The following is a 21,533-nucleotide window of genomic DNA, read 5'->3' as shown; positions in this document are numbered from 1 at the left end:
TAGCCCCTCATCTAAAATTTTATCCATTTTCCAAGATAGCAATAGCCCCTCATCTAAAATTTTATCCATTTTCCAAGGTAGCAATAGCCCCTCATCTAAAATTTTACCCACTTTCAAAGATAGCAAAAGCCCCTCATCAAGAATTTCATCCACTTTCCGAGGTAGCTAAAGTCTCTCATAGAATTTTACCAACTTTCCAAAATAGCAGAAAGCCCCTCACCTAGAAATGTATCCACTTTCCAAGATAACAAAAAGGATTTCATCTAGAATTGTGCCCACTTTCCAAGATAACAAAAAAAAAAACATCTAGAATTTTATCCACTTTCCAAGATAGCAAAAGCCCTTCATCAAGAATTTTATCCACTTTCCGAGATAGCAAAAAGCCTCATATAGAATTTTACCCACTTTCAAAATAGCAAAAAGCCCCCTCACCTAGAATTGTATCCACTTTCCAAGATAATAAGAAGGTTCTCATCTAGAATTTTACCCACTTTCCAAGATAACAAAAGCCCCTCATCAAGAATTTCATCCACTTTCCGAGATAGCAAAAAGCCTCATATAGAATTTTACCCACTTTCAAAATAGAAAAAAGCCCCTCACCTAGAATTGTATCCTCTTTCCAAGATAATAAGAAGGTTCTCATCTAGAATTTTACCCACTTTCCAAGATAACAAAAGCCTCATCAAGAATTTCATCCACTTTCCGAGATAGCAAAAAGCCTCATATAGAATTTTACCCACTTTCAAAAATAGCAAAAAAAACCTCACCTAGAATTGTATCCACTTTCCAAGATAACAAAAAGCCTCTCATCTAGAATTGTACCGACTTTCCAAGATAACAAAAAGCCTTTCATCTACAACTTTAACCCACTTCCCGAAATAGTAAAAACCCCTCAACTAGAATTTCCACCCGAGAATGCAAAGCCTGATTGGTTCTTTTGTATTATAATTCAAGTAAGTAAAAAGAATCGAAAGTTTTGTAGCGACAATTACGTGATATCTGACGAATATCGGATTCAATAAATACTGAAGCTTTACTGTTGTGTATTTTTCTTAGAAAAGGTGTTGCTATTAGTGACATTTTCGGTAAAGAGGTTATGTAAGCCACCATTGGATTGCTAGTGCTTCCTTTTGATTACATTGGAGGGATCGCATGTGTTAATACCTTTTAGCTTGTTGGACCACCGGCATAAAAAAAGAAAAATAACGTTTACTCTCTTGTGATGATTACGAACTTACTGAATGTACATGCAACAAAGAATACTGTTTCTATTACCCATTATATGATGTCATGCAATTTTTTCCAGAGTCGAAAAAAGTTATTGGCTGCGAGCTACGGAAACTTACCGAAAATATTCACAGCAAATGGGGTTTCGTTGTTTGGGGCTGGTCGCCTTCATATTATCCCTGATTGCAAGAGCCAAAATCAAAGCTAGACAATATCTTTATATTGTTTTTCTTTTTAGATATGAAGACGCAACTAAAGCAATACTGAAGGAAATGGGACATCACCAAACAGCCGGTAACACGCCTGCTCTTGGGCGATGCACTGTTGCCCTGGTACTTGTAGTTTTGGCCCAAGAAGATGTGATTGAAGCTAAAAAAATGTTTGAACAGTGGGGCTCTACTTGTGACAGTGAAGAGGTAAGCTATATATCCTATACTTGGATAATTTCTTTTGCTCTGCATTTCATAAATGAGTCTTTTGGGTAGGAATATTCAAAAAGACTGATTTAGACATTTTAGGAGTCACCCCCTTGGATATACCCCCTCACCCTCCTCGGAAGATTGTTACCACTATTCTAGTAATTTGTTTTTGTGTACATTTTGATTTTTTTTTTTTTTTTTTAATATTTTGATATACCCTTCTCCCTAAAAAACTTTTGTGTTCTTGAATTCGGTCTTTATCGACTCTGGGCTTTTATGAATGTCCTCAGAAAGCATCCAACATAAGGGCACAAGGGACGACTTCCTCTTGTTTTCAAACTTGTGCTATGCTCAGCAGAGTTAACTATCATTTGACTTTTGGTGACTATTATTCATTAGAACATTCCAGTAAGCTCAAAAATAGAGGCCGTTCCATCAGTCTTGAAAAATGTCAATGTTTTCCCATCTATGACAATAACCGAGCTGAACTAATTTGCAACATGGGTACTTCATTTTCGGTTTCTTATTGTGCTTCAGCTCGAGATTTGAAGTCAATTCTATTTTAAATATTCAAGAAAAAATTAGAAAGGCATTTTGGTTCAATAATTCATGGTATCGTCGGGATATTTAGGTTCTCTTTTAACGTAGTTGCCCCCCCCCCCCGCATGTTCTCTGTCCTGCCCTTCTTTTTACAAATTTTAAAGTCTGCGATTTGTCTTCAATTTACGTTTGCTATTTTAAATTTTTACTTGGTTTTCCTATTTGTTTTAGTAACACTGAATTAGTTTTGAGATTTAAAAAACAAAGAGCCGTTGGTATTAGCTAGGGTTACTTATCATAAGTCTGAAAATTTTCTTTTTATTTTCACCTTTTCCCTTTTTTCCAGAATTTAGAAAATGTTTGATGTATTTGTTTTTCTTACGTATTTTATTCAGTTATATTATAAAGCCTATTTTAGATCAATGATTTTTTTCGTTTGTCGAACTGATTCGTTTTTCTTTTGTAATTTCATTTATGTGTTTTATATACTCCTGGATTTTGAGAGAAATAGATGAAAATATTAAATAAGTTTGGATAGTTTAGATTGATTGGTATTAATTTACGGAAATACGAGGCGCCATTATACCCACATCGATCTATACTATAAAAATGTCAAGTCTTCCAATCACATTTGACTATTAAAAATGGCACTAAGCCTTTCGATTTCCAATCGAATGAGCCCTTTTTGAGTTTCTACGACAACACTTCCTATAAACACCTTATATGCCCCCAGGGCATAAATTACAACTCTTACCCTAAGGGTTGTAAGGGTGGTTGTCATCCTCTAAGACCTAATTTCCAGAAATTTCAACTACGTTAAACAAAATGGCTATCTCAAAATTTTGATTGGATGTGTTTGGGAAAATGGTGGGCGTGAGAGGGATAAGAATCTTTCTTTCATAACTTACAACTTTTAAAACAGGCACAAACTCTTTAGATTTCATCTCAAAGGATCCTTATTTAATTTTATACGACAGCACATTCAATAAGAAACTTACATGCCCCCATAGGATAGTTTACAACCCTTATCCTGAGAAATGGAGGGGTTTTTATCCTCAAAGACCTAATTTCCAGAACTTTCTACTACATTTAACAAAATGGCTATGAAAATTTTGATTGGATGTGTTTGGGGGAATGGTGGGCGTGAGAGAGGGGTTAGTTACCCTCCAATCACTTTTAACAATTAAAAAGGGCACTAGCCCTCTAAATTAAATACATAAGTTCCAGAACTTTAAACTACGTTGAAGAAAATGGCTATTCCTGAACTTTGATTGAATGTTTTTGGGAAAATGGAGGGCATAAGAGTGGGGTTAATTACTCTCCCCTCACTTTCGACTATTAAAAAGGGCACTTTAAATTTCCAATCAAATGAGCCCCTTTTGAAATTTCTACAACAACTTTCTATATAAACCTTATATGCACCATAACTTACAACCCCTGCACTGAAAGCTATGATGGGGTTATCATCCTAAAAGACCTAATTTCCGGAACTTTCGAATACGTTGAACAAAATGGATATATCAAAATTTGATTGGATGTGTTTGGGGAAATGGGGGGCGCGAGAGGAGGATTAGTTGCCCTTCAATCACTTTTGACTATTAAAAGGGCAATAGCCCTTTCAATTTTCAATTGAATCAGCCTTTTTGGATGTTTTTACAACATTGTATTCAATAAAAACCTTACATGCTCCCAGGGCCTAACTTAAAACTCTTGCCCTGAGGGTTGTTGGGGGGATAGGTTGTCATCCTTAAAGGCCTAATTTCCAAAACTTTCAACTGCGTTAAATAAAATGGCTATCTAAAAATTTTGATTGGATGTGTTTGGGGAAAAGGTGGGCGAGAGAGGGGGCTAGTTGCCCTCAAATCACTTTCGACTATTAAAAAGGGCACTAGCCCTTTGAATTTCAAATTGGGGGTTAGTTGCCCTCAAATCACTTTCGACTATTAAAAAGGGCACTAGCCCTTTGAATTTCCATTCGAATGAGCCCTTTTTCAAGTTTCTACGACAAAGATTTCAATAAAAACTTATATGCCCCCAGGGCATAACTTATAACCCTTGCTCTGAATACTTTGAGGGGAGTGTCCTGCTCTAAGGTATAGTTTCCTAAACTTTAACTGCGTGGAACAAAATGGCTATTTCAAAATTTTGATTGGATGTGTTTGGGGAAATGGTGGGCTTGGAAGGGGTGTTAGTTGCCTTCCAATGACTTTCGACTATTAAAAAGGGCACAAGCTGTTTCAATTTCAAATTGAATGATCCCTTTCTGAAGTTTCTAAGATAACGCTTTTTATAAAAACGGTATATACCCCCAGGGCAACACTGACAATCCTTGTCCTGAGGGTAGTAAGGAGGTTGACATCCTCAAAGATCTAATTTCCAGAACTTTAAACTACGTTGAACAAAATGGCTATATCAAAATTTTGATTGGATGTGTTTGGGGAAAAGGTGGGCGTGAGAGGGAGGTTAGTTACCGTCCAATCACTTTCAACTATTAAAAAGTGCACGAGCCCTTTGAATTTCCAATCGAATGAGCCTTTTGGAAGTTTCTATGACAACGCCTTCTATAAAAATCTTTTATGCCCCCAGGGCATAGCTTACAACCTTTGCCCCGAAGGTTGTGGGGGAGTGTCCTCCTCAAAAAAATATTTTCTATCTGGAAATCAACTACGCTGAACAAAATAGCTTTCTCACCATTTTGTTTGGCTGTGTTAGGGAGAATGATGGGCGTGGGGGGCGAGTTGCCCTTCAATACCTTACGACTATTAAACAGGGCACTAGCCCTTTGAATTACAAATCGAATGAGCCTTTCTTGAAGTTTCTACGACAACGCCTTCTATAAAAACCTTATATGCCCCAAGGGCATAACTTAAAACCCTTTCCCCCAGGGTTATAGGGGAGTGTCCTCCTCAAAAACATATTTTCTATGTGGAAATCAACTACGCTGAACAAAATGGCTATCTCAAAATTTTGATTGGATGTGTTTGGGGGAATGATGGGCGCGGGAGGGGGGGCTAGTTATCCTCCAATCACTTTTGACTATTAAACCGGGCACTAGCCGTTTGAATTTACAATCGAAAGAGCCTTTTTTGAAGTTTCTACGACAACGCCTTCAATAAAAACCTTATATGCCCCCAGGGCATAACTTAAAACCCTTGCCCCGAGGGTTGTGTTGGAGTGTCCTCCTCAAAAAGATATTTTCCATCTGGAAATCCACTACCCTGAACAAAATGGCTATCTCAAAATTTTTATTGGATGTGTTTGGGAGAATGATGGGCGTGGGGGGGGCTATTTGCCCTCCAATGACCTTCGACTATTAAAAAGCGCACTAGCCCTTTGAGTTTCCAAAGGAATGAGCCTTTTTTTAAGTTTCTACGACAACGCCTTCTATAAATGTCTTATTTGCCCCCAGGTCATAGCTGAAAGCCCTCGCCCCAAGGGTTGTAGGGGAATGTCCTCCCCAAAAAGATACTTTCTATGTTAAAATCAACTACGCTGAACAAAATGGCTATCTCAAAATTTTGATTGCTGTGTTTGGGGGAATTATTGGCGTAGGGGGGGGGGCTAGTTGCCCTCCAATCACTTTCGACTATTAAAAAGGGCACTAGCCACTCCAATTTCCAATCGAATGAGCCCTTTTCGAACTTTCTACGACAGCTCCTTCGATACGAAGTGCCCGGGTATGGAGAAAAAAAAAACAAAAAAAACAACACATTGTGCCTACATCGTTTTTTACTTAGGCAGCGCTCGCGCGCTGCCTATGATTAACGCCGATTAAACAAATGATAGGTAGTAGAGTCTTGACCTCAGTCGCTATCTTCTAAGCTATTTTTGCTATCTTCACGTAGTTAAATATTTCTTAATTCATAAACTAATTTAATTACTCTTTAATTACTTAATTCTTTTTTTGGATATATTTTTTAGTTTTATTTCTTTGCTTATGAATTAGTGTAATTTTGTTTTGCTCTTTTCCAGCCTAAATTAAAAAGGAATTAAAAAGTAATAAGATCCGCATCTTCTACTGTGACTTGATTATGGCTAAGTTGGGAAAATAATTATTTTAAATCATCGTTGTGCCTGTAGGTGCAACTAAGGAGAGACGGAAACACGGCCCTTAGTAACCGTAATTTTCAAAAGGCGTTTGAAAAAAAAACTGTCAAGTCAGGAAGAATCACCCTTTGATGCTTATTCAGGAAGGGTAACTGTTAGGTTTATCAGGTATGATCAAAAATAATTTGCTGCAACAACAAATCTATGGGAATTTCGAAGAGCCTGAAACCCCTCGAAAATAGTGTCAGGCTAAACTGAAAAATGCTTCATTGGAATCACCATGGTCGGAAAGACCATTTAGGTGAATTACAGTGCCTCATATTGAACAACAAGGAAAATCACTATATAACGCCATTTGTGAATCTTCATCTCGTGAAGCAATGTTGTCTCCTGAAAATTTGTTTCAGTTGTACCTTGTTCATTTGTTAAATATAACTAAGTAGAAGAAAAAGATTCACTCTATTTATTTATTTTCTAAGTGAAGATTTTATACCAGTAAGAAGAAAGAAAATTTTTGAGTCACAAGATTGTCTTACAAGTAAACTCTCTTTTTTATGATGCTGATCATATATTTGAATTTTGTTTCATTAAATAGAATGTTATTACTGACCCCTTCAAAAAGAAGTTTGAAAAGTCCGAAAATGTGACAATAAACGTCATAAAAATATCTTGAGTAATGTGAACTTTATGAAGCTAGGGCTCCATGAAGCTGGGGCATTGGCCATGAAACAAATACAATGTTGTTTATCAGCGCTTTTAAATTGTTCTTAATTGATTTTTTTTTTGCTTCGATGTTGTTATTGTTTTTATCGCATTTTCATGTCTAAAAATGGAGGCTATTCTTAAATATAATCCTGTTTTTGTTTGCTCCTTTATTTTTAATGTCTTTCGGCTTGGTTGTCTATCAGAATAAAAGTTAGATAGAAAGTTGGCACACTTATTTCATCATCATTTGCAAAGATTAATGCTTGTTCGTAGTTTTTTTTTTTTTGGGGGGGGGAAGGGGGCAGTGGGGTATAGTATAGTCTAGCAAATCGCAAGAAGTGTGTTTGCAAGAATCGCAAGAAGTGTAGTAGTGTCTAGGGTTAATTCAAAGCTGAAATTTTGGAAGCGTAACTACTTCCTGGGAAGTTATGATGTTGGTAGGCTCAACGATGAGAATTTGAGACAGACTTTCCAGGAACAATTAAATACTAAACTGGAGGGTTTAAAATTTGACAATGTGGAAGATGGATGGAATAATTTTAGGAAAGTAATTTGTGAAGTTGCTGATGGTGTGTTAGGGAAGAGAGTTAGGAGCGCAGCTAGGAATATTAGTGAAGAAGCTCTATATTTATAGACAGGAGAAGGGGCTTGTGCATAAATTATCTGAGTGATAGATCATGAGAAAACAAAAGGAATGTAAAGAAAGTGGATAATGCATTAAAATATGAACTAAGGAGGTGTGAAGTGGAGGCCATGGATACAATTGCAGACCTGGAATATGCAGCTAGACGGTATAATAGTAAAATATTGTACTGGCATGTTAATAAATTGAGAGGGAGTAGTCAATCCGGACTTGTCCCAGTTAAAGATAGGAACGTGGACATAATTAGTGATAAGGAGAGAGTTAAAGAGAGGTGGGCAGAACATTTTGAGAATTTGCTAAACCGAGATAGAGTTTCAGGAAAAGATTTAGGGGGAAATGAAAATATTTGTGATACCTTGGATATGAAGGAAGATTTGTTTTGTGAGGAGGAATTAGCAACAGGTGCGTTTTTAGAAAAGGTAGAGAATGTGTCGACCAAATTAGGTTAATAATTGAGAAGTGCCCGAGTTGTTAAACACCTTTGGTTCTTAGTTTTACAAATTATGAGCAAGCGTTCGATTCTGTTGATAGAAGAGCTTTTGCAAAGGTCTTATCCTTGTATGGTATATCAGACAAATACATTATAATGATTAGTGATATGTACGAGAATAACACTGCTGCGGTTAAGGTAGGAAATGAGTTTAGCAGCTGGTTTTGCATTAAATCAGGAATTAAGCAGGGTTGTGTTCTATCCCCATATGAATCATTTTGATGGATTTTGTCTCTAGGAGCACAGGAAAGGCAATGGGAGACCACGGAATGAAATGGGAAGGAAAAACTGGATTTAGATTATGCTGATGATTTAAACATCCCAGATGAAAGTTTGAGCAAAATTAATGAACATTTAGAGGTTTTGCGAGTTCAGGGTGCTAGAACTGGTTTGAAAATTAATGTTAAGAAGACTAAGTCACTAAGGCTAGGAATAAGTCAAGATGAAAAGGTGACGTTGGGTAACGAAAAGATTGATCAGGTGGAAAGCTTCACTTACCATGACTGTATTATTAGTAAAGACGATAGGAGCAGCGAAGAGGTTAAAAGTAGAATAGCCAAGGCTCAGGGTGTTTTTTCACAGTTTAAAAAAAAAAGTTTGGAAGAATAGGAAGATACGTCTGCAAATCAAGATTAGAATTTTGGAAGCTACAGTGATGACAGTGGTCAAATATGGCTCTGAAGCATGGGCGCTCCGAAAAGTGGATGAAGATTTGCTAGATGTGTTTCCAAGAAATTACCCGTGGATTGTTCTGGTTACCCAGCTGACTGACCGTATTTCAAACAGTGGGCTTTACAAAAAGTGTGGCTCAAGCCCGCTTTCTAGGGTTTTAATTAGAGAAAGGTTGAGATGGCTAGGGTACCTTTTGCGGATGAAGGATGACAGATTGTCGAAGATTGTCATTTTCGGCCAACCGTCTAGGGCTAAACGGAAAGCAGGTCGTCCGCGGTTGGTGTGGGAGGATGTCATAAAGAAAGATTTAATTGAGATGGGAACTTCATGGGAGGGTGTAAAGAGGGAGGCTTTGAAGAGATTGGGATGGAGGAGGAGTGTGCGTAGCTGTGTTGGCCTCAGGTGGCTTGGGGCTGCGGTGAGTTATTAGCAACAGTAATAGTGTTTAATTATAATGCTGGATTTATGGCCACTATAACTATAAAGCCACTAATTTTTACCGTGTGGTAATCCCTGCCACAATGTGCACAAATGTGTCCAGACTTCAAATATCTATTCGATTTCTGTGACTATTTTATCAGTGGTCACCACAATGGCACATAGTACAGTCTAATAAATCGCAAGAAGTGTGTTAGATTATAATACTGGATTTATGGTCACTGTAATTATAAAGCCACTGATTTTTGCCATGTGGTAATCTGTGCCATAATGTGTATTGTGTACATATATGTCCAGACTTCGAGTATTGATTCGATTTGCGTGACTGTTTAACAATAATCACCGCAATTCAATATCACTACAAATGAAAATCTCGGTTTTCATTTTTTCTCCTGTGATTTTTTGGCAAATTATAATATCTTGGTCATTTTTCTTCTGTCTTATTGTGCCTGTTCACACATCCAGCGTTATTTTCAGATTTATTCTTTGAGCCAAATTATACAAGGATATGAAGAGGACGACCCGGATATGGTTAAGCAAGGTCTTGCAAGCTCTTTTATAAGGTCTATGGATGTAGCTTATGCAAAACTTGCACGTGATCTTTCGCTTCCAAATGTTGCCCAGGTAACGTCTAGCGAGAAGACCAATAAAGTTGAGCCACCTATTGTACAGTCCCCAATTGAAGAAGACGAAGATAATGAGCTTGATAGGTTGGAAGCAAAAATGAAGGCTATGAGGGCTCAAGAAGAGCAAGAGGTGAGAATGTTCAATATGAATAGTTTGACCCAAAATTTGCCTTTCCAGCGTTGTAAAAAAAAAAAATAATAAAAAAAAACGGGAGACTCTCCATAAAGTAATATTGAGAATGGCAGATAATATCATTGTCAGTACTGTAAATTTGATGTGGAAAATGGGTCAATCTTGTCTTTTTTTTCAAAAATAATGAGTATATCTTCATATTTTTATCGTGTTTTATAAATTTTTCCATAGCAAGAATCATAATGCCATCAATAGCAATCCTTCTAGCCTTGGAAATCATCATTGAAAAACGAAAATGGCTTAAAAGTCTCCTTAAAAAGCTTGGAGGTGGCCCCTTCTGGATTAACATGCCGACTTATCATTGTAGAAATCTATTCAGCGCCCATCCGTACAGATTCAGGCAGAAATTATTGCAGAAACATTTAAACAGAAACTATTGATAAAAAATCGTTGTTCCCTGAGGGAACAACGACTATTTTAAAGACCTTTGATTCAAAAGCAACTTCACAATTTTTGTTCAGAAAGTTTTGTTTCGTCAAAATTTTGTTCTAAAATATTGTGAGAAACAACCGACTTTTTCTTTTTCGAAATTGATTCATAACGTGACTGTCTCAGCAATTCTCCACTCCGTAGTAAAATAAGACAAAATGCTTCAAACGAAATACATACAAAATAAAATAGATAACTATAAAATACAAACAAATACAATAAAATTTGAGTAACTAATTATTTATTGTAAGATTTATTTCCAAAAAATGGCTACCATAAACCCAGACGGGCCAGATTCACACTTCCGCGTCAGACTTGAAACAAACACAGAAACAAAAAGCAAACATGATAAGTTTGCTCAGAAAAAATACAATATGTCAAAAATTTGTTAAAATTTAGAAAGGCATTAAACTAGTTCAACGATCACCATTAGACATTTATTGAGAAGAAATATTAATGCATGCTGGTAATTTATTTGATTTTTGTTGCTTAATATTTAGATTTAACCCTTGTAAGAGCAATGTCCCCAATTTTTTTAATAGTATTTTACGACACGCCCAATATTTACAGGGTTGTGCAACAAGTTGGAAACTCGCTGCCGTTCCTCAAATAGATTATCTTTTTCATACCCCAATAAGCCTCAGGTTCATATGCAAGAGAGAAAGGGAAAAGTATCCCATCACCTGAAATATTTATGTTCTAAGATTTGCGTCAATGTTATGTAGTTAGCCTATATTTTGTCTCTTTAAACTTGTTCTCCCTCCACCTGAAGCGTCGACGTCGAACATGCCTAAAATAAGTTCATGTGTATGTGTCTTGCTTACTGGCTAATCTAGAATTAGTTATGTCGCAGTATTAGTAGAAGTAATAGTAAGTATTTCATTGCAACCAAAAACATATTTCGATTAGTGGCGTTAATTCACGAAAATTTAGGAAGGCGACAAAATTTATTTTTGACATCTAGGAGGGGGTGAACTAGCCTTTCTTTTCATTTTTTTTTTTTCAATAAAAACGTAAAAAAAGGCACGTTTCCATGAAAATACCCTACAAAAAAATGTATTTTTCAAAATGTAGGGGAGGGGCGAAAAATCCCAAATTTTTGAAGCACCGTGCCACTACAAAACAAAGGTATTGACAAACAGTATGAATTATTGTAATTTGTTTGTTTTCTATATATCAAGGATTCCCGAAAGCGTTAATATCCGAGTTACTACAATAAGTACTAATTTTTGCTTCTACAGTTATGCATCTCTTTTTGTCTTGAATGTTTTTCTTAGGATATGTGCTATTTTTTCTTGGATGTTCTATTTATTAAGACACTAAAAATAAAAAATAAAGAGGATTTTAAAAGCGGGGCTCGGATTTAGAAATCTAAAGGAGCTTGTCCAAGGAATTTAAAGCCAAACCTTTGTAGTCTAAGACCATGGGACTTTTAGAACCTTACTACTACTACTACAAACAACTGCCTGCACCACCAAGCCGCCTGAGGCCGACAGGGGTACGCACGCTCCTCCTCCATCCCAATCTAATCAAAGCCTCCCTTTTTACACCCTCCCAGGAAGTTTCCATTTCCTTTAAATCTTTCTTTATGACGTCCTCCTCCACAGACGAGGACGACCTGCTTTCCATTTAGCCCTAGACAGTTGGCCGAAAAGGACAATCTTCGGCAATTCATGCAATTCCTATTCTTCCAATCTTTTTTTAACTGTGAAAAAAGACCCTGAGCCTTGGCTATTCTACTTTTAACATCTTCACTGCTCCCACCGTCTTTATTAATAATACTAACTACCAAGGTAAGTGAAGCTGCCCATCTGATCAATCTTTTCGTTACCCAACGTCACCTTTTTATCTTCAATTATTCCTAGCCTTAGTTAGTTAGTCTTCTTAACATTATTTTTTAACCCTATTATAGGACCCTGAACTCGCAAAACCCCTAAAAGTTCACTCATTTTGCTCACAGTTTCATCTGGGATGCTTAAATCATCAGCATAATCTAACTCCAGGAGAGTTTTTCCTCCCCATTGCCTCCCTTTCTCCCATTGCTTTTCCTGTGCTCCTTAAGACAAAGTCCATCAAAATGTCCATATGAAGGGGGATAGAACACAATCCTGCCTAACTCCTGATTTAATACAAAACCGGCTGTTAACCTCATATCCTACCTTAATCACAGCAGTGTTATTCTCGTACATAGCACTAATCGCTTTAATGTATTTGTCTGGCATACCATACAAGGATAAGGCCTTTGCTAAAGCTCTTCTATCAACAGAATCGAACCTTTGCTCATAATCTATAAAACTGAGGACCAAAGGTGTTTGACAAGTCAGACACTTCTCAATTATTAACCTAAGAGTGAAAATTTGGTCGACACATTCTCTACCTTTTCTAAAACCGCACTGTTCTTCTTTTAAAACTTTGTGTACAGTATCTCTCAGTCTAAAAAGTACCAAATTACTAAGTAATATGCTACCTACAGAGACCAGACTAATGCCTCGATAATTGCCACACTCACTCTTATCACCTTTCTTATACAGTGTTTCAATAAAGATTTTCCTAGAATCGTTAGGTGCTTCCCCTTTTTCAAAAATTATATTCATAATCTTCAGTAACTTATTTCTAGCCTCAGATCCACCATATTTAAAAAACTCATTTACCACAATATCAGCCATCTGGAGCCTTATTATTTTTCAATCCTTTTAGTACTGTAGCTAATTCTTCCTCACAAAACAAATCTTACTTCACATCCAAGGCATCACAAACTTTTTCATTTTCCTTTATATCTTTTCCTGCAACTCTATCTCGGTTAGCACATTATCAAAATGTTCTGCCCATCTCTTTCCTTTAACTCTTCCCTTATCACTAATTGTGGCCTCGTTCCTATCTTTGACTGGGACAAGTCCGGATTGACTACTTCCTCTCAAATTATTAACATGCAAGTACAATATTTTACTATTATGCCGTCTAGCTGCATCTTCCAGCTCCACGGCAATTTTATCCTTGGCCTCCACGTCACAACTCCTTAGTTCATATTTTAATGCCTTCTCCATTTTCTTTACATTCCTTTTGTTTTCATATGATCTATCACTCAGATAGTTCTTGCACAAGCCCCGTCTCTTCTCTATTAAACAAAAAGCTTTTTCACTAATATTCCTAGCTGCAGTCGTAACTTTCTTCCCTAAGACACCATCAGCAACTTCACAAATTGTTTTTTCTAAAATTATTCCAACCATCTTCCACATTGTCAAATTTTAAACTCTCAAGTTTAGTATTCTACGGTTCCTGGAAATTTTCTCTCAAATTCTCATCCTGGAGTCTACCACAATCATAACTTCTTGGGGGGTAGTTACCCTTCCGAAATTTCAGCTTCAAATTAACCCTAGATACTACTAGATGGTGATCTTTAATTTTAACATCAATAACAGTACCCTAGTATCTTGTATTGATCCTGTGAGTCTTCGGTTTAAATTAACTGTACTGTATCATAAAAGTCAATGGGAGTGTTCCAGAATTCAATTCTCGTTAATTATAATTGTTTGTTTGTTATTTTTTCCAGCGTTGTCAATCCACTGAAAACGGGGAGGGGGGGTACATTTTCCAAAAGATAGGGGAGGGGGTATTTTTACTGTTTTTAAATTTTTTCAGTTTAATTTTTTAAAGCCGTTTTGCAATCAACATTCCTAAGAAGAGGTATTTTTCAAGACCTAGGGAGGGGGCAGATCCCCCCCTACCCGAATGACGCCACTGTTTTATCTTCGTTCCAAAATAATGGGTTGCACAGAATTATAAGCAGTTTGTATTACTATAATTGCAGAACGGATTAGGCTAACCCTTTTTATGTATTATAAGCTTTTAAGGAATAGGTTTGTTCTTATCCTCCATTCTAGCCTGAAGGTAATAACAAATAATTAGTGATCATTAATAGTAATTGAGGTCTGGAACATACTCTGGGTTACCTGTTCGGAAATTCTCTTTGAGAACAGTTTAAAAAATATTTTTTGACATTTATTTGAGAAGTGTGAAAATGTCAGATACGACCTTTTCACGTGCCTGGGATATGACATAAGACAGTTTTGGATGAAAAGTTTTATTTTGGAAGCGAAAAAAGAAGAATTCGGGACATTTTGCAAAAGATAGCTATGTAAATCTTTGCTAACTCAAGATCATAAGATTGGACCTGTTGATTCAGTGTCTTTAGTTAAGTGGGTGAGGTTTCCTTTTAATTTATGAAAAAAGGTCACATGACTTCTTTTAAATTATCGCGGCCAAACGAATGGGGTTTAAAGCGGTTTGTTCCTACATTGTGCAGTTGTTTGTTTAGTGTCCACTGATCAGTTGATTCAGAGTCTTCGGTTTAGTGGGTGAGGTTTCCTTTGATATGATGAAAAAAGGTCGCATAACTTCTTTTAAACTATCGTGGCCAAACGAATGGGACTTAAAGCGGTTTGTTCTTGCATTGTGCAGTTGTTTGTTTAGTGTCCACTGATCAGTTGATTCAGAGTCTTCGGTTTAGTGGGTGAGGTTTCCTTTGATATGGTGAAAAAAGGTCACATAACTTCTTTTAAATTATCGTGGCCAAACGAATGGGACTTAAAGCAGTTTCTTCCTGCATTGTGCAGTTGTTTGTTTAGTGTCCACTGATCAGTTGATTCAGTCTTCGGTTTAGTGGGTGAGGTTTCCTTTGATATGATGAAAAAAGGTCACATAACCCCTTTTAAATTACCGTGGTCAAATGAATGGGATTTAGTGCGGTCTCTTTCCGAACTTTGCTGTTATTTGTTTATTATGCCCATTCATTATTTATTTATTATATCGTTTTGTCCAGAGTTGACTCTTCTCGGCTTGGGATTTTCCTCAAGATCTTCTGATTTCAGTCCTAAACTTGATATCTTGGGAATGGCATAAACATTAATTTCATAGGTTATGTCATTATTATTTTAGGGACAAAAAGTCAATTTAGCGTAAAGAGCGAGAGGTTAAGGATGGGGCAGCCCTGCTCTTACTCATAATTATTAATATCTTAGAATTTGTCTTCAAACTCGGGATTTTTCGCAAGTGATTCTTGTTAAATTCTCATTGTCAGCCCTGGTTTTGTCCCAAACAAAATGGCGTATCTGAAATATTCGTCGAAAATGAGTTAATAAATGATACGTAATTGTTAAAATCGGTCTTCAGCCCACTGAAAACTTCGTTTAGCCAATTTTTTTTTCCATGTTTGAAAAGAATGACTTTAAATAGAACAAAACAATAACGAAATGAATGAATTTGAGCATGTGGAAATGTACAAATGCAAATTATTCTTTTTCTATTATATTAATAATAATGACTAGACTTTATGTGTCCACATTACGAACTAAAATTTAAGGAAAAAGTTATTTTTTTCCAAACGCAGATTCCTAAAAGAAAGTTTGCGGTGACTCATGCCTTACTCTTCCATCAACGTACCTGAAACTTTTGTCGAAAATGAAATCGGTCGCCATCCACTCGTAGTATTTCCAGGGGCATACTTAAGGGGTTGAGGACATCAGGTTTGATCAGAATAAAAATGTTTCAACACCCCTAGCTGAAAGATTATTTGGTAGAGGTTTTGTATTATATACCAAAAGGCAACCAAATAATCCAGCTAGGCACTACTTTTATTGATTTTGCGTGTTTGAATCTGTGAAAAAGACTGTACCTGCAAAATCTTTCTTCTTTTTTTTGACAAGGTTTTGAAAATGGCTTTTGGATATGTCCATTTGGTTTCAATATTAATTAAAAAAGACTTTTTCCACAAAATAAGTTTTTCAAAGAAAAGTAAAGAGATCCATTAAACCAAAAATGGGCAAAAATAAAATCAAATAATCTGCCATATCCCAAAGTATCACAAATCAGTATCGATGAATAAAGGAAACCAAAACCGAAAATATATTACAATAAATTGCCGGGTCACACTCATGACAAACAAATAATGAGATAAATAGGGATGAAAACCCCTATGCCTCACCGAGACCAACGCCAGATTTGCACTTACCTGAAAAAATATATATTTGCTTGCTCTCATATGTTCATTAAATTGAATAATATTAACATTTTGATTAACAAATATCAGTATATGTATATTAAACTGACAATGCACATTCCCTTTGTATTTTTTTCAGTAAAGTGCAATTTTTTTTTAAATTTCCAAACAAATGAGCCCTTTTTGAAATTTTTACAACAACTTTCTATATAAACCTTATATGCACCCAGGGCATAACTTAAAGCCCGTACCCTGAGGGTTTTGAGGGGGTTATCATCCTCAAAGACCTAATTTTCAGAATTTTTAACTACATTGAGCAGTATATGCATCTCAATATTTTGGTTGGCTTTACCTGATGCAATGGTTGGTATTAGAGGAGGGTTAATTGCCCTTCAATCACTTTCGACTATTACAAGGTCACTAGCCTTTTCAATTTCCAATTGATTGAGCCCTTTTTGATATTTTAACAACATCGTTTATTATAAAAGACTTACATGCTCCCAGGGTATAACTTACAACCCTTGCCATCAGGGCTATTGGGGGGGATGGGTTGTCATCCTGAAAGACCCAATTTCCAAAACTTTCAACAACGTTGAATAAAATGGCTATCTAAAAATTTTGATTGGACGTGATTGGGGAAAAGGTGGGCGTGAGAGGGAGGTTAGTTGTCCACAAATCACTTTCGACTATTAAAAAGGGCACTAGCCCTTTGAATTTCCGATCAAATGAGCCATTTTTCAAGTTTCTACAGACAGAAATTTCATTAAAAACCGTATATGCCCCCAGGGCATAACTTATAGCCGTTGCCCTGAAGACTGTGGGGGGAGTGTCCTGCTCAAAGGTATAATTTCCTGAACTTTAAACTGCGCGGAACAAAATGGTTATCTCAAAATTTTGATTGGATATGTTTGGGGAAATAGTGGGCGTGGAAAGGGTGTTAGTTGCCTTCCAATCACTTCGAATATTAAAAAGGGCACTAGGCATTTCAATTTCCAATTGAATGAGCCCTTTTTGAAGTTTCTACGACAACGCGTTCTATAAAAACCTTATATGCCCCCATGGCAAAACTCACAACCCTTGCCCTGAAGGCTGTAGGGGAGTGTCCTCCTGAAAAACATAATTTCTATCTGGAAATCAACAACACTGAACAAAATAGCTATCTAAAAATTTTGATTGGATGTGTTTGGGGGAAAGGTGGGGGAGAGATTGGGGGGCTAGTTGCCCTCAAATCAATTTCGACTATTAAAAACGGCACTATCTATTTCAATTTCCAATTGAATGAGCCCTTTTTGAAGTTTCTACGACAGCGTGCTCTATAAAAACCTTATATGCCCCCATGGCAAAACTTACAACCCTTGCCATGAAGGCTTTGGGGGTGTCCTCCTCAAAAACATAATTTCTATCTGGAAATCAACGACGTTGAACAAAATGGCTATCTAAAAATTTTGATTGAATGTGTTTGGGGGAAGATGGGGGATGAGATTGGGGGGTTAGTTGCCCTCAAATCATTTTCGACTATTAAAAAGGGCACTAGACCTTTGAATTTCCAATCGAATGAGCCCTTTTCCAAGTTTCTACGACAAAGATTTCAATAAAAACTTACATGCCTCCAGAGCATTACTTATAACCCTTGCCTGTGGGGGGAGTATCCTGCTCAAAGGTATAATTTCCTGAACTTTAAACTGCGCGGAACAAAATTGCAGTTTAAAGTTTCAGGAAATAATTTCCTGAACTTTAAACAGCGCGGTGTTTGGGGACATGGTGGGCGTGGAAGGGGTGTTAGTTGCCTTCCAATTACTTTCGACTATTAAAAAGGGCACTAGCCATTTCAATTTCCAATCGAATGAGCCCTTTTTGAAGTTTCTACGATAACGAGTTCTATAAAAACCTTACATGCCCCCAGGATATAACTTAAAAACCTTGCCCTGAGGGCTGTGAGGGGGTTTTCATCCTGAAATACCTAATTTACAGAGCTTGAAACTACGTTGAATAAAAATGCTATCTCAAAATTTTGATTGGATGTGTTTGGGGAAAAGGTGGGCGTGAGAGGGGGGTTAGTTTCCCTCCAATCACTTTTGACTAGTAAAAAGGGCACTAGCCCTTTGAGTTTTCTATCGAATGAGCTTTTTTCGAAGTTTCTACGACAGTACCTTCTATAAAAACCTTGTATGCCCCCAGGGCATAACTTACAACCCTTGCCCTGAAGGGTGTGGGGGAATATCTTCCTCAAAAACATAATTTCTATCTGGAAATCAACTACGCTGAACAAAATAGTTATCTCCAAATTTTAATTCGATGTGTTTCAGAAAATGGTTGGCGTGGAAGGGATGTTAGGTGTCCTCCAATCATTTTCGACTATTAAAAAGGGCACAAGCCCTTTCAGTTTCCAATTAACTGAGCCCTTTTTGAAGTTTCTACGACAACACGTTTTCTAAAAACCTTATATGCACCCAGGGTATAACTTGCAACCCTTGCCCTGGGAGCTTTGAGGGGGTTGTCACCCTCAAAGACCTAATTTACAGAGCTTAAAACCATGTTGAATAAAATTGCTATTTCAAAAATTTTGATTGGATGTGTTGGGTGAAAAGGTTGGCGTGAGAGGGGGGTTAGTTTCCCTCCAATCACTTTTGACTAGTAAAAAGGGCACTAGCCCTTTGAGTTTCCTATCGAATGAGCTTTTTTCGAAGTTTCTACGACAGTACCTTCTATAAAAACCTTGTATGCCCCCAGGGCATAACTTACAACCTTTGCCCTGAAGGCTGTGGGGGAATGTCCTCCTCAAAAACATTATTTCTATCTGTACATCAACTACGCTGAACAAAATAGCTATCTTAAAATTTGGATTGTGTGTGTTTGGGGAAATGGTAGGCGTGGAAGGGGTGTTAGTCGCCTTCCAATAACTTTCGACCATTTAAAAGGGCACAAGTCACTCCAACTTCCAATTGAATGAGCCCTGTTCGAAGTTTCTACGGCAACTTCTTCGATACGAAGTGCCCTGCTCTAAAGGAAAAAAAAATAAATAATACATTTTGCCAACAGCGTTCTTGTATGCCCTCAGGGCATAACTTAAAACCCTTGCCCTGAGGGGTGTGGGGGAGTGTCCTCCTCAAAAATATATTTTCTGTCTGGAAATCAACTACGCTGAACAAAATGGCTATCTCTGAAATTTTGATTGGATGTATCTGGGGGAATGAAGGGCGTGGGGGGGGGCTAGTTGCCCTCCAATCACTTTCGACTATTAAAAAGGGCACCAGCCCTTTGAATTTCCAATTGAATTAGCCTGCTATGAGAATTCTACGACAACGCCATCTATAAAAAACTTTACATGTCCCCAGGGCATAACCTACAACCCTTGCCCGAAGGGCTGTTGGGAATGTCCTCCTTAAAAACATAATTTCTATCTTGACATATACTGCGTTGAACGAAATGGTTGTCCCAAAATTTTGATTGGATGTGTTTGGGGAAGTCGTGGGCGGGGAAGGGGTGTTAGTTGCCTTCCAATCACTTTCGACTATTAAAAAGCGCAAAAGCCACTCCAATTTCCAATTGAATGAGCCCTTTTCGAAGTTTCTACGACAACTTCTTCGATACGAAGTGCCCTGCTCTAAAGGAAAAAAGTAATAAATGATACATTGTGCCAACATCGTTCTTATATGCCCTCAGGGCATAACTTAAAACCCTTGCTCCGAGGGTGGTGGGGGAGTGTCCTCCTCAAAAAAATATTTTCTATCTGGAAATCAACTACGTTGAACAAAATAGCCATGTGAAAATTTTGATTGGATGTGTTGGGGGGAAGGATCGGCGGGGGGGGGGGCTGGTTGCCCTCCAATCAACTATTAAAAAGTTGATTCCAATTCGACTATTAAAAAGGGCATTAGCTCTTTTAATTTCCAGTCGAATGAGCCTCTTGAAGTTTCTACGACAACGCCTTCTATAAAAACCTTATATGCCCCCAGGGCATAACTTACAACCCTTGCCCTGAAGGCTGTGGGGGAGAGTCCTTCTAAAAAAAAAAAATTTATTTGGAAATTAAATACGCTGAACAAAATGGCTATCTCAAAATTTTGATTGGATGTGTTTCGGGAAATGGTGGGCATGAAAGGGGTTTTAGTTGCCTTCCAATCACTTTAGACTATAAAAAAGGGCACAAGCCACTCCAATTGCCTATAGAATGAGCCCTTTTTAAAGTTTTTACAACTTCTTTGATACGAAGCGCCCTGGTCTAACGGAAACAAATAATAAATAACAGATTGTGCCAACATCGTTCTTATATGCCCTCAGGGCATAACTTAAAACCTTTGCCCCGAGGGCTGTGGGAGAGCTTCCTCCTCAAAAATATATTTTCTACCTGGAAATCAACTACGCTGAACAAATTGGCTATCTCAAAATTTTGATGGGATGTGTTTGGGGGAATGATGGGCGTGGGGGGAGGGGTGAGTTGCCCTCCAATCACTTTCGACTATTAAAAAGGGCACTAGCCACTCCAATATCCAATCGAATAGAGCCCCTTTTGAAGTTTCTATGACAACTCCTTCGATACGAAGTGCCCAGGTATGGAGGAAAAAAAAATAATACGTTGTGCCCACATCGTTCTTTACTTAGGCATCGCTATTGCGCTGCCAATGATAAGTAAAAACATGTCGTACTACTTTTTTAATTTCTATTTTATTTTCAGAATGAAGAGAAAAGCTATTCAAAGGAAGATGAAGAAGATGAAGAACTTGATTTAAAGTGATGATTATACTAAGTTAATAGCGGACTCTGCGTTTTAATTTTCTTCAAGCTTTATGTTTCCTTTAATTGTTCTTTTAGAAATCCATGTTGTATTTATAAATTATTTATGAACGTTCTAGTGACTTATTTGTAATTTGGTGATTTCTCGGCTCTTCAGCGTAGAGCGGAATGTAGATGAATATAGAGCAAAAGATGGTGCATGTTTGACTACTTTTTTTTTAGAAACGGCGGTGAAATGGCTGTGAAAAAAAAAAAAAATAGAAAACACTTTGATTGTGTTCCAAGTCGTCCAAGTATCGTTAATTTAGGCGAAACATAATGCTTATTGACGTATTCAAATTAATTGATATGGCTTTCTGGAACATAGTAGGCTAA

General features: G+C 37.2%; 1 protein-coding gene across 1 annotated transcript in view; it reads left to right on the top strand.

Annotated features, from left to right (window-relative positions):
* Positions 1 to 21,273, top strand: part of LOC148952399 (gamma-soluble NSF attachment protein-like) — an 86,859-nt gene extending 65,586 nt beyond the window's left edge. Inside the window, exons 7-9 of the mRNA XM_089089857.1 lie at positions 1,466 to 1,643; positions 9,659 to 9,937; positions 21,100 to 21,273. Of these exons, the coding sequence (XP_088945983.1) occupies positions 1,466 to 1,643; positions 9,659 to 9,937; positions 21,100 to 21,159 (517 nt within the window). The 3' untranslated portion in view covers positions 21,160 to 21,273. The remainder of the gene's footprint in view (positions 1 to 1,465; positions 1,644 to 9,658; positions 9,938 to 21,099) is intronic.
* Positions 21,274 to 21,533: the final 260 nt, after the last annotated feature.

This window comes from Artemia sp. Qi Xiang Cuo, chromosome 5 (assembly GCF_049724085.1).
Source record: "Artemia sp. Qi Xiang Cuo chromosome 5, ASM4972408v1, whole genome shotgun sequence".
Lineage (NCBI taxonomy): Eukaryota > Metazoa > Arthropoda > Branchiopoda > Anostraca > Artemiidae > Artemia > Artemia sp. Qi Xiang Cuo.
This window is presented reverse-complemented; position numbering and strand designations above follow the sequence as displayed.